The 17,449-nt window shown below is 34.5% G+C and overlaps 1 protein-coding gene across 4 annotated transcripts in view; it reads right to left on the bottom strand.

Moving 5' to 3' along the window:
* Nucleotides 1-17,449, bottom strand: part of PPIL6 (peptidylprolyl isomerase like 6) — a 58,522-nt gene that overhangs the window by 17,123 nt on the left and 23,950 nt on the right. For 3 of the 4 annotated variants that reach the window (XM_031964435.1, XM_031964431.1, XM_031964433.1), the window contains 3 exons: nucleotides 9,135-9,197; nucleotides 8,900-9,047; nucleotides 3,192-3,248 (listed from right to left, as the gene is read on the bottom strand). In XM_031964435.1, coding sequence (XP_031820295.1) covers nucleotides 3,192-3,248; nucleotides 8,900-9,047; nucleotides 9,135-9,197 — 268 coding nt within the window. The remainder of the gene's footprint in view (nucleotides 1-3,191; nucleotides 3,249-8,899; nucleotides 9,048-9,134; nucleotides 9,198-17,449) is intronic. The other variant, XM_031964432.1, reaches the window with a different exon arrangement.

Raw genomic sequence — 17,449 nt, 5'->3', positions numbered from 1 at the left:
GGAGAGAGAGAGAGAGAGAGAGAGAGAGAGAGAGAGAGAGAGAGAGAGAGAGACGCGTCTGGGCCGCTTCACTCCCTAGCAGCTCTACCACAAGCATTCTCTGCTTCCCTAAGTAGCAAGAACAGTTCAATGATCAAATAACCCAAGGTACATAACAATTAATCTTCGGATAACGTGCTCTAGGGCCATTTCATGGAGCACATATGATAATCACTATCTCGCTGCATGCGATTTGGTTCCTTTTTTAAAGAACCCATCCCTAGACATGTTCTAACAGATAGTCCCTTCTATAATGTACAGTTAATTTCCTATTTTCTCTATTAATTATTCCCTAAATTCTATTTTATAATTTTATTTTAGTGTTGACAAATTGTTTTTTATTTGTTCAATCTGGCAAATAATCTGTGGTAAAGATTTAGAAAATGAATGTTCAGATATTGTGATAAATCAGCATGATAATAATTCCATTTTACAATCAGGGTAAGAAATGAAAGTAAAAAGTGAAAGAAATTTCAAGGACAATTTATAAGCTATGGTAGAAATTCAAAACCCTATTATTACATTTTCCATGAGTAATAAATTCCTACCAGCATTTGCTACTTTACAACTGGATGTTAAAGTGGTAGTTATTATGCTCTGGTTAAAAGCGGTGGTATTTCTAACATACAACTCTCTGTAAAAAATGTTACTTTTTTGGCTTCAACCAGAAATCTTTATTTTTATGATGAGAATCTACTGGACCATGTAACTGCCACACAATAAAGATTTAGTATATCAATCTTTATCTTAAAAGCAGTGATAACATAAATTTATATTTACTTAGCAAATCAATAAAAAATAAACTAATTAGTAATCAAACCTAAATTTGAAATATCACTCTTTCTTTTTAAGATTTTGGTCACCATATTGAAAAGTAATATTGTTTATACTAATTTAAAAAATAAGATGCTAGGCAAATAACACAAAAATTATTTTAAATTTGCTTTTTTAAATAAAATAAATACTAGAAATTAAGATGCTAAAAAAAGAGGAAAGGATTTACATGTACAAAATGTTTACAGTAGCTCTTTTTGTAGTGACAAAAACATAGAAATTGAGGGGATGTCCATCTATTGGGAATGGCTGAACAAATTATAGTATATGAATGTAATGGAATGTTATTGTGCTATAAGAACAGGATGATTTCTGAAAAACCTGGAAAGGCTTACATGAACTGATGATGCAATGAGCATGCAATGAACAAATGAGCAAAATGAACAAAACCAGGAGAATACTGTACACAGTAACAATATTATAATCAATTATGTTTAACTTAGCTTTTCTCGGCAATATGATGATCCAAAACAATTCCAAAGGATTCATGATGGAAAATATTATTTACATCCAGAGAAACAATCTATGGTGTCTGAATGTAGATCAAAGTGTACTATTTTCACTTCCTTTACTTTTTTCATTTGTTTTTTTTTTTTTTTTGGTCTGATATTCTTTCACAATATGACTAATATAGCACACATATATAATCTATATCAAATTGCTTACTCTTTTTTGGAAGGGAGTAAGGAGGGGAGTTGGAGAGAGAGAAAAATTTGAAACTCAAAAAAAAAAAGAAAAGCCTCTATCTGTGATTTAATTAGTATAGGAAACTAGGAGGCAAATAAACTTCCTTTACCAGTGAAAGTTGCCACTTTCTTTGTAATAGAGATTTGCTAAAAGCACTTAATGCTTAAATAAAACTTGCAACTATATGCCAGAGGTAGGACTTGAACCCAGGTCCTTCTGGCTTTGAGCTTATTCTCTATTCACACAACACACTTCTTCTTGAGTCAACTTAAAAAGTGTCTCAATTTACCTTCATTTCAAAAGGCCAGTATCTGTATACAAAATAGACATAGATTATATATTATATATCTATATGTCTATGATATGATATAGGATAGGACTCAAATACCCCATTGTGGTCTATTATAGATCACTGATAAACTGTAAATTGAAGCGGGGTTGTGGTCCCTTTAAGAAACTAATCCTTTTAGATTGATTTATTCCTTTCTGATTCCTAGCCCCTCCTGGATGATGCATTATCAATTCAGGAAGCTAGGACCTTTGACTTACAAATCCTGGTCAAAAGCATCCCTTTGAATTCCAATAGGAGATCCAGGCTTGTCCCAGTCCCCATGGGACCTGAGCCAACTTGGGCTGCCTCAGCCCCCATTCTAATGATCTGTTCAAGTTTCCCAACCCCCATCAAGCAAATTCTAACCCTAGCTGAAACCCAGTGAGGAGCCAACTTGGGATTCCACCCATGGGCCCCTTTATCTAAATCTCTCCTTATAAAAAGAGCCAAACTAAAATCCTCTCTTTGCAGAGGGTCCAAACATGCCAGCACTGTGCCTGGCACCCCAAGGACTCTCTGCTCACTAGAATACTGTTTCTAGTGCCCTCCTCTCTTTACCTAATATCTTTTACTAACTAACTAAACTTGAACCTTACTTCCAATCCCCTTAATAAACCTCCTTTATCAACCTAGGTTTTCCGGTCTGTAAATTACTTTATAGGGGACTCTTGTGCCACCACTAGACCTCATTTAACTCCATTTCCTTGCGCAGAATCCAAAGGGATTGTAGGGGAACTCCATTTGACTCCTTGTACCCTGAACCTGCCACTAGACCTCATTTAATTCTCTGACCACCAGAAACCCTAATTTCATTTGGGTACCCCAAATCTAAACCTCATCATAAATTACTAAAGCTACTTGGCATTTCTAATTGTGGTTGTGTACACTATTTCTGGGCAACTAAGTGACTATTTATGTCTGCAGGCCTGGAGACAGACTCATCCTTTTGAGTTTAAATCCATCCTCACTTATTAGTTGAGTGACCCTGCTGCACAACTCTGTTTGCCTCAGTTTCCTCATATGCAAAACGAGCTGGAGAAGGAAATGACAAAATACTACAGTATCTTTGCCAATAAAACACTAAATGAGATCACAAATCAATAACAATGATATACTGTTTTTAGATGCAAAATAAAGACATTTTAGAAAATCAGCATCCATTTGTTGGTTAGGGGTTTGGCTAAGGCTTAATTATGTCTGATATTTACTTTTGCTAATATCAAAACCTCAATATAATAGGTGATATAGATTAAGATTGGTGACAAATAGCCTAATTATGTTTTAAAAACACATTATTTACCTTCAAATGTTGGTCCATAAATTGACTCACCACCATCCCCTTTCCCCATATAGATATCTGAATAATGGAGAAAATGAAAAGATTGTGTGAATATCAATCACGTAGTTCTTAAATGTCTAACTCTAACTCAGTAACTATGCTAAATACTGAGTATGCAGACAAAAAATGAAACAGACTTTGCACTTACATTTTATCAGTGGAAATAATATGTACACTTAGAAGTGAACATAAAATATTTATAAAGTAAATCCAAGATGATTTTTTTTTCTGATTTTTGGAGCAGAGGAGAATACTGGCAGATGGAAATTGGAAAAGTCCTCATGTAGGAGGTAGTATTTACTTTGAAGGAAACCATGGACTTTTAAGACTTGGAGGAGAGGAGAGGATACATTGTAAGCACACAAAACAACTTTTGCAAGGACACTTGGAGATAGGAGATGGAAGACTGTATGAGGAATATCCAAAAGGCTAATTTAATTGGACTGTCAGGGGATCAAAGGGAATGAGTATGTAACAGAGCTGAAAATTCAGGTTGAAGCCAGGTTGTAAAGAGCTTTCAATGACAGAGGAGCTGGTATTTGATCCTAGAAGTAGCCCAGTACCTTGGAATTTACTGAGCATGGGAATAACATGCTTTAAAATAGTCATTTTGGTAGTTGTATGGAGGACAAACTGGAGAGAGAAGAGATGGAGAAGGGTGACCAATTAGGAAGCTATTGCAATAGTCCAGGGGAGAGATGACAAGACCCAGCAGTAGGGAGATGTGAAAAGGAGGTAGTTGCATGAAGTCCCATGGAGGTATAAATGACAAGAGCCTGCAATTGACTTGGATGTGTAGCTTGATAGACAGGGATGTCAGCTCCAAGGTAGTCTGTAATTTAGCAGCTAAATCCTAGGAATTTGGCTGGGTCACGGAGATGTGAATCACACAAGCATCACCCAACTAATAATTCAGAACTGACACTGAAGCCAGGTTTTCTTGATTCCAAACCCAGAACTTGAGTCATCATGCCATCTTTATCATTATGTGTTTTTTCAAATAATAAAGTAAGATATAAAATAAAAAACACAAATAAAAGATCAGGATAGAGAAAATGAATATACTAAGTAGGTCAAAATTTAATAATGACAAGTGGGAACTTCATTATAAATTTGATTTTAGATCTGTTAGTAATCATCATCATCATTGCTAACATCTATATAGTTAACATTATATGCCAGGCACTGCAATTATTTTACATATTACTTACAAATTTACAAATATTATCTTATTTGATCTTCACAATAACCCTGGGAAGGGAATCCCATTATTATCTCTGTGTTACCAACAAAGAAACTAAGGCAAACAGAAATTAGTAATTTTCCCAGGATCACATAAATAGATACTAACAAGTATCTATTTAGCATTAAATTGGTTACAAAACAAGAAATAGCTGGTAAGCTTATCAAATTTCAGATTGAAACAAAGTTGGGAGAAATAGCTAAATATGTAGAGTAAAAGAAGTAGGAGAGAAAAAGAAAACTTCTTGAATGACATAAATGAAGAACTGAATCTAATAACAAGAAATTGAATAAAGTTCTAAGTAAATTACTGAACTTAGGTTTAAATAAACAATTACACAATTATTTTATTTGGAATCAGATTTGTAATTTCATTGATACAGAGAATTCCCAGTAAGAAAACTTCCTCTGTAACCTGTAGTCTGAGGAGCTATAAGTTTTAGAGAGTTTCTTGCACAGAATGGGAAAACATATGGCTAGAAAGCAGTTTATATGAAAAAGAACTGGAGTGGGGGTGGGATATTTCATGGAATATAGTCCTAGAAGCTTCATTTAAATGGACACACATGGTAAAGTAGCTAATGCAATTTTAAGTTGCATCGAGTAAAAATATAGTGCTCAGAAATGTGATAGCCCAATTATATTCTGTACTGGTCAGACTATACCCAATTCTAGGTACCACTCCATTTTAGGAGATTGTCCCTGGAAGCTGTATCCAGGATGATAAAAAATCCTAAAGCCCTCTCAAAACCAAGATTAGGTGAAGAAACTGTCAAGATATTTAACCTGGAAAGGAAATCGGGGGGACTTGGGGTGGGGAGGAGAAAAACGATTCCTATTTGAAAAGTTATAAACTATTATAACAACAAAACAGGAAAGGAACCAGACTTTGTTTAATTATATTAAACAGAACAGGCCCTGTGCATACAAATCATAAGAAGAAATAGGTTTACTCAACAGAAAGCTATATTTTCCCAAAAAGAACAAGTTTCCAAAAATCAAATAGGCTATTTTGGTAAGTACTGTTTCCCACTGCTATAATCATTCAAATGGCTTACTTGGTGATTACTTGTCTGGGATATTAAAGAAGAAATTAATTCTTTAGGAGGAGGCTAAAATAAATAGTTCCTTCAGAGTATGAAATTCTATGATTCAGTTCAATTCAACATTTACTAAGGTCTTAGTATATAAACAGAGATACATTCTATTTTATACTCTTTTAAAAGAGATTTTAGATGATGCAATCAGATAAGAGTACCTGCCCTTGAGTCAGACAACTTGACTTCAAAACCAACTTTAGATACTGTTGTGACCCTATGCATAATCCCAATTGCCTCAACAAAAAAAAAAAAAAAAAAGTAATTTCATAAAACTATAAACTATCATATTACAGAATGGAAGGAATTTCATTTGGTATAAGCCCCTCATTTAACAACTAAGGAAACTGAGGCCCAGAGAATAGAAATGTCTTTATCCCTGTCCATTAATAAGTGGCAGTGCCAGGAAACAAGCTGGGTATCGAGCCCAAATCCACGGTGCCTTCTACTATACCATGCTATCTCACTTAGCATTTAATTTCCTCTTCCCCATAATGCTATAAGATGGGCAGAATTAGAATACAAATTCTTTAGAATTCTAAAAAAAAATTGTCTTAAAGTCAGTAGAATTAGCTAGAGAGAAGCTGTCTATTTCACAATTTTATCTACTCCTGTTTTTTATGTAATAAATGAAAAGTAATAATATTCTTATTTTCATTATATCTTATACTTGAACTATCCTCTAGCAAAGGCAAACTTTTATTTAAAATGCAGCTAGCTGTCATATTTTAAAAGTTCATCATGTTTAAAAAGCAGAGACAGATGTAAAAGCAGTCTGGGAACTCTCTGCAGAGGAAAAAGTTTATGCCTTGTCTTTATTGAAGGGAAAGAATGTAAAGTCATCCAATTTGATATGACAAGTACAAAAATCACGAGAAACATTGAGGAAAAACTAAAGAAAAAAATTAAAACCATCCAAGAAAAACAGAAAATTATGAAAAAAGTTACCCAATTAGAAAAGGAGATACGGAATCTCAAAGATGAAAATAACTTTTTGAAAATTAAAACTGGGCAAAGGGAAGCCAGTGAAGCTATAAGAGACCAAGAAATAACAAAACAGATGATAAAGAATGAGAAAATAGAACAGAATATGAAACATCTTAGAAGAAAATGGCAGATCTAGAGAACAGAACAAAAAGAGAAAATGTAAGAATAATTGGACTGTCAGAAAGTTGTGACTAAAAAGAGAATATTGACACAACAATGCAGGAAATAATCCTAGAAAATTGTCCTGCAGTGATGGAATATGAAATAATATGCTGATTACCAACTCAACAAGATCCTTTGTGGAAAACACATAAGAATATCATTGCCAAATTTCAAAACCCCCAGATCAAAGAGAAAATTTTGCAAGAAGCAAGAAAAAAACAATTCAAATATTCTGGACCTAAAATTAGAATTATACAATTATCAGCAACCACAATAAAAGACCGCAGGTTCTGGAATCATAACTACAGACAAGCAAAAGAAGTAGGCCTGTGGCCAAAAATATCATATCCAGCAAAACTATCTATAATTTTGAATGAAAAAAAAAAACAGACACTTAACAAACTTGAAGATTTTCAGGACTTTCTATCAACCAAATCCAAATTTAAGAGAAAATTTTAACATATGATATATGAAAGCTCAATTTAAAAAAAAAACTTAACATGGACAAACAATTTAAAGGTGGACAAATTATTTATATTTTATTATGTATATATATATATACACACACATATGTACATAAGATTCACATCAACAATAGGGTAGTTCAAAAGAAAGATTGGCAGAGTTAAGGTAAAAATAGCAATCATGTTATACAAATGAGGTGCAGAGCACGAATAGACACAAAGCCATTAGGGGGAGGAGGAGGGCTATGAGTTCTGAAAACCAACTCACACTGGGAATAGGTTCAATAGGCAACACTACATATCTACTATGAAGGATATATAACCTTCCAAAACCTATAAAGAAATAAGGGAGGAGGGATGGGCAGATGGGGAAGCAAAGGGTGAGGGAAAAAATCAAGGGAGGGATTCCTGAGTGGGGGGAGGTTAAGTAATAGCAAGGCAAGTTATGGAGCAGAATTTAATGAAAGAATCAGCAGGGACAGGAAAGTTAATGTGCATGTAAGTGGGGTATGTGTATGTGTGTATGCATATCTATCTATCTATCAATCATCTATCTATCTGTCTGTCTGTCTGTCTGTCTGTCTATCTCTACAAATGTATCCATAAATGCAACTCTTCTTAACTGTAGCTTGTTTGGAGGTAGTGAAGGGGATGAAAGGGAGATATGTATGTGTGTGTATGTGTATATATATACCTATACATGCCTATATAAATATATCCTTTCTGAACTATTGCCTGCTTGTGGGTAGAGGGGAGATGAAAGGAAGAAAAAAAGAATAAAGTAAAAAAGATGAGCAGAAGAGAAAAGAACAATCTGCAAGGAAGTAAAGAAAAGACACTCATAATTTCTTCTACTAATATCTATACTTTTTAAAATTGGTATTTGTTGTGATATATGTTGAATCCTCCCTGATGTTCTGCTGGACACTTGATAATGTTCTCTTTAGTTTTGCTTCATTTTGTTTTGTATTTCTTTTCTGTTTTTCTTATTCAGTTTCTTCAAATAAAATAAATTTGGGGAAAAAAATTCTAAATTATGTGGGGAGGGGGAACATAAGAGGGAAAGAACTTTAAATATAATTAGTTTATTTAACCTCCTGGCAATATCATCAAATTTAAGCAAACATTTCTCCACAAGCCAGTTATTTAAATTACTCAAATTAGATAAAGATATTGGTACCTAATGAGTGCTATTGATAAGAATGATCATTCGAATTTTAATTTATGGTTATTAAAGCACTTGGTTTATGGAGTGACAAAATAAAGCCCTACAAAAAATTTAGAAATGGATGCACTTAATACCAAGAAAGAAATTCTCTAAATTAACACCATTTGCTTTAGTTTTCATTTGTTCATATAAACATTTTGGGGATTCTGTCATCTAACATCTATCACTATTAGATTTGTGTCACCTGCAAATTTGATAAGCATGTCATTTATACTTTCATCCTAGTCAACAGAGATATTGAACAGCACGGGGCCAAAGACAAGTCCCTGAGGCACTCCCATGGAGACCCAGTAGTATACTTTTGACATGTTTCCCATTGATAATTAAAGAATTTTTTAAAAGGAAAACTTCTTTTATTACTACTTTTTAAAAAAAAAAAAAAAAAGCTTTACCACACAATTCAAATATTATTTAACATGGTTCAATAAAATAATATTTTAGATAAGCTGATTTAGTGATACAACTCAAATTTATTTAAGGATAACTTACCTCCGCCTTGTAACCAACCATTTTTGACCAATCTATGGAAAATGGTATTTTTATAATGCAATTTTATACCGGATTGAGAAAATCCTGCTTTCCCTGTGCATAAGGTCCGGAAATTCTCACAAGTTTTGGGACAAACATCAGCATAGAGCTAAAAAACAGAAAAAATAATTTGCAAAATTCAATTCTCAGATTTCAAATTTTAGGGGTTAGGAGTAACTTAAAAATTATTTCATACCTCAAATATCAATCTTCCAATAATCCGTTTATTTACTGTAACTTCAAAAAAGACCAACGGATGCTAATAATTTAGGAGATAAAAAAAGAAAAAAAGATTAAAGTCAAGTAAAGCATTCATACCACTGACCAAACAAAACAACATAAATTCTGATCTAAATTCTTATCTGGAAGGGAAATTGATCCTGATGCTAACAACTTGATTATACTCTACCAAAAACATTTCTTGAGTCAGCATAGCTTCAAATACTGTTGCATCCATCTTCACCTAGATATGAATGCTCCTACCCTTCTTTTCTCTCATGCTGACAATACACATTTGAGGGAAATTGTCTAAGCCCTTGCAAAGGTATCCAAAAACAGAAGAATACTATACTTTTGTAAAGGTTTTTTTCTTTTTAAGGAAATAATCTAAGAACATTTCCATCAACAAGCATTTTTTAATAATATATTACTTTTCCAAATATATGCAAAGATAGTTTTCAGCATTCACCTTTGCAAAACCAAATTTTTCTATCTCTAACTGCCCCTCTGCCCAATACAGCAAACAACCCCTCTCCCCAATACAGCAAACAGTCTAATAGAGGTTGAACATATGCAATTCTTCTATTATACTGTGCAAGAAAAATCAAATCATAAGGAAAAAAATCAGAGAGAGAGAAAAAACAAGCAACAACAACCAAAACAATGGTGAAAATACTATACTTTGATCCACATTCAGTCTCTACAGTTCTCTCTCTCTGGATGTGGATGGCATTTTCCATCACAAGTCTATTAAATAAACATTTTCAAAGCACTTACTATGAATGGAGTACTGTAGAGTATACAAAACCAAAAATAACAGTCCTTGGCCTCAAGGCCTTCAAATTTGATTGAATTTCAAATTCAGTTTTCAAATTCATTTCAAATAAGTTCTTATTTTAAAAAATAACTTTATTTACCCCTATTAGTATAAACTGAAGTAAAACACAAATGATTTGTTTGAAAATATCTATTTTTATTTTATGCATTTTCATTTCTGGAAATCAAATTCTAATTGTTATTATTCAATAGCCATCAATGAAAATTATTATATGAACAAAAATTATGATTAAATGTATATGCCTCTGAATTGATATAAATCTTTGTTAAACTTAAGGATAACTGAATTTCCTCAGAAAAAGAAGCTCAGGTCAAAGTTGTTAGGAAAACAACTTAAATTTTTAAGGTATGGATCATTTTATTTTTGTCTTTGACTTCCTAGCTCTGAATCGGGCACTTTCTAAATAATAAATCTTTAATAATTTTAAAATAATGAATTGGAGAAAACATGAATGGGTCACCTTAAATTAAAACTTTTAGGCATGGGTTCATAAATGAGAGTCCATATGAAATTGTTTTTAAAAATATTTTTATAACTGCATTTCAGCAGGGTTTTTTTGTAATTCTTTGTATTTTTATCTATTAAAACATTATTTTGATAAAGGAGGAAACTTCATTAGATTATTAAGGGTATTCATGACAAAAAGTTAAGCTTCAAGTTAATGATTTAACATTTTTTATCTATTTTCCCTAGGTACATTTTGTTTTTCCTAACTTATAGTGGTCAATAGTTCAAAAGAAGATGGGTTGGACTATTATAAAGTCTTACTGAGAAATGAGCAATAAAGACTGGAAAAACTGGAAAGCAGAGGGTTGTCCAGGGCCATTACTTTTTATGGCCCTATGCAAATACAACAGCCTATTATAGATGCTCAAATCCTACCACAAAATGAGATCTCTAACTCTCCTGAGGTTATTAGCACTGCTCTCTTTTACAGAATTTCTGGGAAGAAATTCTTGAGTAGTAAAATACAAATGCAGTATCTAAAATGTCAATTCAACAGACATTAAGCATCTACTATATGCGGAGTACTGTGTTGGAATGGGAAAAAATTTTGACAATGCAGTTTCTAACTTGATGGAGCAAGTAAAATTGCAAGGGATTGAGAAGCAGGAAACTACAATATTACAAGATAAATGCAAAGTGAAGTGGAAGATTGTAATCTGCTGGAGACTTGGGAAAGGTTTCAGGGAAAAGTTGACTTGAATTGGGCTTTAAAGAATCAGTAGGAATTCAACAAACAAAATAGGGAATGGGACCTTTTGGGTACAGGGAATAAGCCTGGGCATCAAGCTTAGATTCAGGAAAATTGCCGTATGCTCTAGTTTGACTGGTGCAGAGATTTCTGAGCAGAGGATAGGTTTCCAGTCTTAAGATTGGTACATAAGGGAGATAAGTCTCATAGTGGGAGAGGAAGATAGGTAGATGCTCAAATGCTGCTCAGGGTAATAGACAAGGATCCTGGCCAGGGAGTCCTGCAGGTGTAAGCTGCAATTGTCAGTAGCACTGATTCCATGTGGTTCATCCTTCTCCTTCAGGATCAATGACATCAGGAGAGAGATGTCTTGACTTGCTCATGAATTGGATTTAAGTGAGGAATATCTCAGCAAAAATGTCAGCCTACCCTCTCTTTCAGTCCTTTAAACAGTGGCAACACGTAAGTTAAAATGACTGGCGATGGCCCAGAATGCAGTGGCTGAGAGGTGCCAGAGGAATGAGTCAAGCCGCCGTTAGTGACCTTTAAAACAGGCCAGAGGTGGGAAGAAAAGAGCTAAAAATGAAGGGGTTGATGAAAATGTGAATAGTGAGGAAGTAAAAACATTAGAGACAATGTTTAGAATTATTTTAATGATTTAGTGAAATAAATTGAGTAATTTATATAGCAAATGAGTATTTTAATAATTATTTAGTAAAATTTATTTTAGTAAATAAAAATTTTAGTATTTTAGTAATTTTAGGAGAGGAGGGATGGGATGGTAACCAGATAGAAGAGAGGGTCAGTGAAAGACTTTGAGGAAGGTCTGATGGAATGTGTAAATGAATAATAATGGCTCATTTATGTATAGTACTTTAAGATTTGTAACATGCTTTATATATATATTCTCTGATATGATAGGCAGATAGGAAGAACTTAGTAAAGAAATTTTTATAAATACAAGAAAGAAATAGGAAGGGAGGCTAGAGGCAGGGTCCTGTTGCTTATTATCTCTGTTGACACCTTCAAAATATTTCTTTGATCCTGTCCCATTTTGATCATTTTCAATGAGATATCTTAATATCACCTCAAACTTGATATGTCTTTACAATAAGCTCCTTGAAGATAGACTATTTGGTTTTTAGTAATAATAGCAGCTAATTTTTATAACGTGCTTATTATTACATAACAGGTAACCACACCACAAATCAAGATTAGAGATGATAATCCAAAGCAATCCCAATAGATTGTAGACAGAAAATGCCATCTACAACCAGAAAAAGAATTAAGGAGACTGAATGTAAATCAACACATGCTATGTTCATTTCTTTTTAGTTTTTTCTCTCTCCCATGGTTTTTCCTTTTTGCTCTGATTTTTCTTTCCTAATCCATAAAACAATGTGTATTAAAAACTAAAATAAAAAAAAATTAGAGATGATAGATTGCCCTTTTCCCTTTTTTGCCTTGGAGTTCTTCTGACCCCAGTGTTCCTGCCCCTTTTCATCCCATCATCCCTTTCTTTGCCCCTGCATTTTATGGGCTATTTAATGGTTACAGTTTTAGGAAAAGTGCTTATTATCGGAACTAGAATTGCATATAGAAGTGTGTATTTTCAGTAACCTCTAAAGAAAGATGAGTTTTTGATGGCTGCAGGACCCTAATCCCCTATTTCCCATAGGTTCATTTTATTAGGATTCTCCTTTTTGACGTTTGTGCATCTTCTAGGAATGTTATATCATACTCTTCCCTTTCTGTGAGAGTTGAATCTACATGAAGAGGTATGGTATAGGGCAATATAGAGTCTGAGAAGATGATACCATGACATATTGGATACATTCTACAATAAATGTTTCTATGGGCTCAGAAAAGTTGAGATGAATACTGAAATAAACCAGATATCAAGATTGCAAATTGTGTCTTCTGGGTTCAGTATCCTAGAGGACACTGAGAGGTACTATTATTGTGTCCTACAAAACTGAGGAACTTTGGCAAGGTTCTTGCTGTGTTACAGGACTCACTCTAGTAGAACCTCCACTTTAATGGGATCATACCTATTTCCTGCTAATCTATTATGTGTTTCAAAAAATTCATCTTTCTCCTTGAATCAGCATTTCTGCAACTATACAACTATACAACTATACAAATAACCATTGTTGACCAAGTACTAGGGATGTCCTAGATTAGAGCAGCATGTTTAATAGGGTCCACAGACTAGATGAGAATATATTTAAGAAACACTGAGACTTAGTCCCTTAGTCTATTAAGAGTTCTTAAATTATCCAGTTTTTGAATCTTGCCAAAATTATTGAATAAAATTACATAAATCAAAATTCAAACTTACAAAAACTGAAAGACAAATACCAGTTAGCTGAAATGATAGAATGTTACAGTTGAAAGAGGAATGAAGGTTCAAACAGATCAAGTGAATTTGAAGGCAGGTTCCCTGACTGACTGGATGACACATTCTTTGAAGGCCATCTTCCATTCACCTCCTCATATTAACAATATATTAATTATATGAGGTTATATATATATATATATGATATATATATATAATATCATATACATATGCTGGTATGATCCTTGGTGGTCCAATTAAGTGAATACTACTATCTATAATAGTTGGTTCAGCAGGTTGCTTATTGAAGATACAGGATATCAGTTCTAGATGTTAATGGCATTTAAGTTTCTATGATTATGACACAGCAATCATTTTCCATTCTTCTTACACAGAATAATGGCACTGGTAGGGAAAGTAGAGAGCTGGATGACCAATGGAAGCAGTAGGGAAGGAATACTTCAAGGGCAGGTATATAAAAAAGGATTAATTAGATTTATTTCCATTTGGTCCCAGAAAACAGAACCAGGATCAATAGGTAGAAATTGTAAGGAGATAAATTTGAGCTAGAGAGATGAAAAAACATTTTAACAATTAAGAGTTATCAAAAATGGAATTGGATGTGCCATCAAAGATCTCTTTGTAGAAGCTAGGAGGCAAAGCTGTTGAGTCCACCTTCTTGGAGTTCATCCTTGATGCCCAAAAGGACCATGAGAGTTTCCCATCAGCTTCTAAGAGCTCTGTTGGAAGACTGGATCCAAGATGGCAGAGAAAAGGCAGGAACTTGTCTGACTACAAAATTCCCCTCCAAACAATGCTTTAAAAAATGTGTGGCAGTGCCCACAAAAGGATGGGTGAAAGTTTTTTAGCCCACAACAACTTAGAGGGAAAGGTCTGTTACCCAAGGTGAGAGTGGAGGTCACTTCAGCATGGCCCATGGTGGATTCTTTTAATTTCTGTTTTACCCTCCGGTTCTAGTCTATGGGGGCAGTTCTCCTTGATAATTTCTTGGGAGGAACAAAAGTCTAGACTCTTCTTGATCATGGCTTTCAGGTAATCCTGTCCATTACCACAGGGACCAGCAACAGGCCTTGGGAACAACTGAATCAGTGGCTGGAGAGGTTGCTTATGGAACATCAGCCCATAGATGGTAGGGATCAGGCCAGGAGAGTGCAGGGAACTCTCTGCTGGCCCTGGGGGCAGGCCTCTGCCCATCCTTCAGTCTGGGTCATGGTCCCAAGGGAAGGAGGCTTGGGGCTGCAGGGGCCTGAGGACCCCAGTCACAGCTCTGGGGTAGAAAAGAGTGCTTGTGGTCCCTCACAGACCAGGGCACAGATCAGTAACGTAATGGACAAATCTCTCTTTAGATCATACAGACCAGAGAAAGTTACTATTGTGACAGGTAAGGTCAAAATAACCAAGTCAAAACTGCTATATCCAAAGCCTCCAAGATGAAGATGAATTGGTCTCAGGCACAAAAAGAATTCCTGGAAGAGCTCCAAAAGGATTTTAAAATCAAATAAGAAAGGGAGAGAAATTTTGGGGAAAAGAATTGACACTGATGCAATAAAATCATGAAATGAGAGTTGACATTTTCTAAAGGACACATACATACATAAACTGAAGATAGTAACAACTTAAAAAACAGAATTGGCCAAATGGAAAAAGCGATACAGAAATTGACTGAAAAAAGAACTCCTTAAAAAGTAGAATTGTTGGGGCAGCTAGGTGGTGTAGTGGATAGAGCACCAGCTCTGAAGTCAGGAGGATGTGAGTTCAAACAGATTTGAACTCCGACACTTAATACTTTCTAGCTGTGTGACCCTGGGCAAGTCACTTTACCCCAATTGCCTCAGCCAAAAAAAAATGAATTGAATTGCCAACAGATTTGTGATGGGAAGGGCCATCTGCATGCAGAGAGAGAACTATGAATGTGGATCAAAGCATAGTATTTTCACCTTTTGTTGTTTTGTTTGTTTGTTTTTTCCCCCCTTTGCTCTAATTTTTCTTGTGCAGCATGACAAATATGAAAATATATTTGGAAGAATTGCACATATTTAACCTATATCAAACTGCTTGCTGTCTTGGAGAGTGGGGATAGAGAGGAAAAAAAATTTGGAACACAAGATTTTTCAGAGGTGAATACTGAAAACTATACTTTTTTTTAAAAGTAGAAATGGCTTCTTGTGCAACAAGAGAACTGTATGGTTCTGCACATATATATTGTATCTAGTATATACTATAACATATTTAACATGTATAAGACTGACTGCCATGTAAAGGAAGGGGTGGAGGGAGGGAAGGGAAAAGTCAGAACAGATGTGAGTGCAAGGGATAATGTAAAAAATTACCCATGAATATGTCCTATCAATAAAAAATATAATAAAAAAGTAGAACTGGCCAAATGAAAAAGAAGGTACAAAAGCTCAATGAAGAAATTAATTCTTTAAAAATTAGCTCTGGATAAGTGAAAACTAATGACTCCATGAGACACCAAAAAGCAAAAGACAGGGGCAGCTAGGTGGCGTAGTAGAGAGAGCACCAGCTCTGAAGTCAGGACGAAATGAGTTCAAATGTGACCTCAGACATTTAACACTTCCTAGCTATGTGACCCTGGGCAAGTCACTTAACCCCAATTACCTCGGGGGGGGGGGGGAAGGAAGCAAACAGACAAATCAAAACAATGAAAAAATAGGAAAAAATGTCTCATTAAAAAAACCACTGACTTGGAAGATAAATTGAGGAGAGATGATTTAAGAATTATTGGATTACCTGAAAGCCATGATCAAGAAGAGTCTAGACTTTTGTTCCTCCCAAGAAATTATCAAGGAGAACTGCCCCCATAGACTAGAACCGGAGGGTAAAACAGAAATTAAAAGAATCCACCAATCACTTCCTGAAAGATCCCCAAATGAAAACTCCCAGGAATACACCATGGTCAAATTCCAGAGCTCCCAGGTCAAGGAGAAAATACCTCAAGCAGCAAGAAAGAAACAATTCAAGTCCTGATTTGTAGTCCAAATTTGTCCAAAATTGTGTCCAATTGTGTCCAAATTTCCAAGGTGCAAATAAATGCTGACACAGAAAATTTAATAGCTGGCACTTCCCTTGGTAAATCCATTAGGATAGCAGGAAATAAATTAAGCATTACTTATTCTTTGGTAGCTTAAATTCGATCTCATTTTAAAAGGACCCCCATTTTAGGTAATATTATTTGCATATTTAACAATGTTTGCTCATTTAAGATTAAGTATCTCTATTTTGTTAAGCCTCAAACATTCCAAGAGTAACCTGGTTAAAAGAAATTCTAGGTTATATTAAATGGAAGTAACAGTGGTAGAGAAGACATAAAAGATGATGTGGTGATATACATATATAATTCCTGCCAAGGGAGAAGGGAAGTTTGGTTGAGTAAATGGATGGAGGGAGAATAAGGCTGATGGATTGTTCCTGGAGTTCTGTAGTTGGATAAATGGACATCTAGCTGTCCATACTAAGTAGAATCAATATATCAAGTCCCCAGTTGTGGGAAATCAACAGACCGCCTAAAAAGTTGTAAATAGAGCAAGTCTGAGCTCCTTTGCCCATCAGCCATAAGACTGGGCTTTATGTGCTTCTAGCACACAAGATAAGATTCGTAGACAGCATCAAAAAGAAAAGAAAATAGTTAAAAGATGCATTTAAGCTTTTATATGCTTAAGTTAATAACTGAAAAGAAAAAAAACACTTAACATATTTAATATTCCATCAATGTACAGGAAAAGTAGATAAAATCTGAAGAATTCTATAAATAGAATATTGTGTACTGTAATTTTTAAGGTAACGAATACCACCTTCCTTCCTCCCAACTCCCTAAATCCTAAATAAAATCTTAAATCCCTAAATAAAATGGGATTTTATTTGGCCCCCCCTCCCTATCTA

This window comes from Sarcophilus harrisii, chromosome 4 (assembly GCF_902635505.1).
Source record: "Sarcophilus harrisii chromosome 4, mSarHar1.11, whole genome shotgun sequence".
Lineage (NCBI taxonomy): Eukaryota > Metazoa > Chordata > Mammalia > Dasyuromorphia > Dasyuridae > Sarcophilus > Sarcophilus harrisii.
The sequence above is the reverse complement of the archived record's forward strand: the minus strand, read 5'-3'. Positions and strand labels throughout refer to the sequence as shown.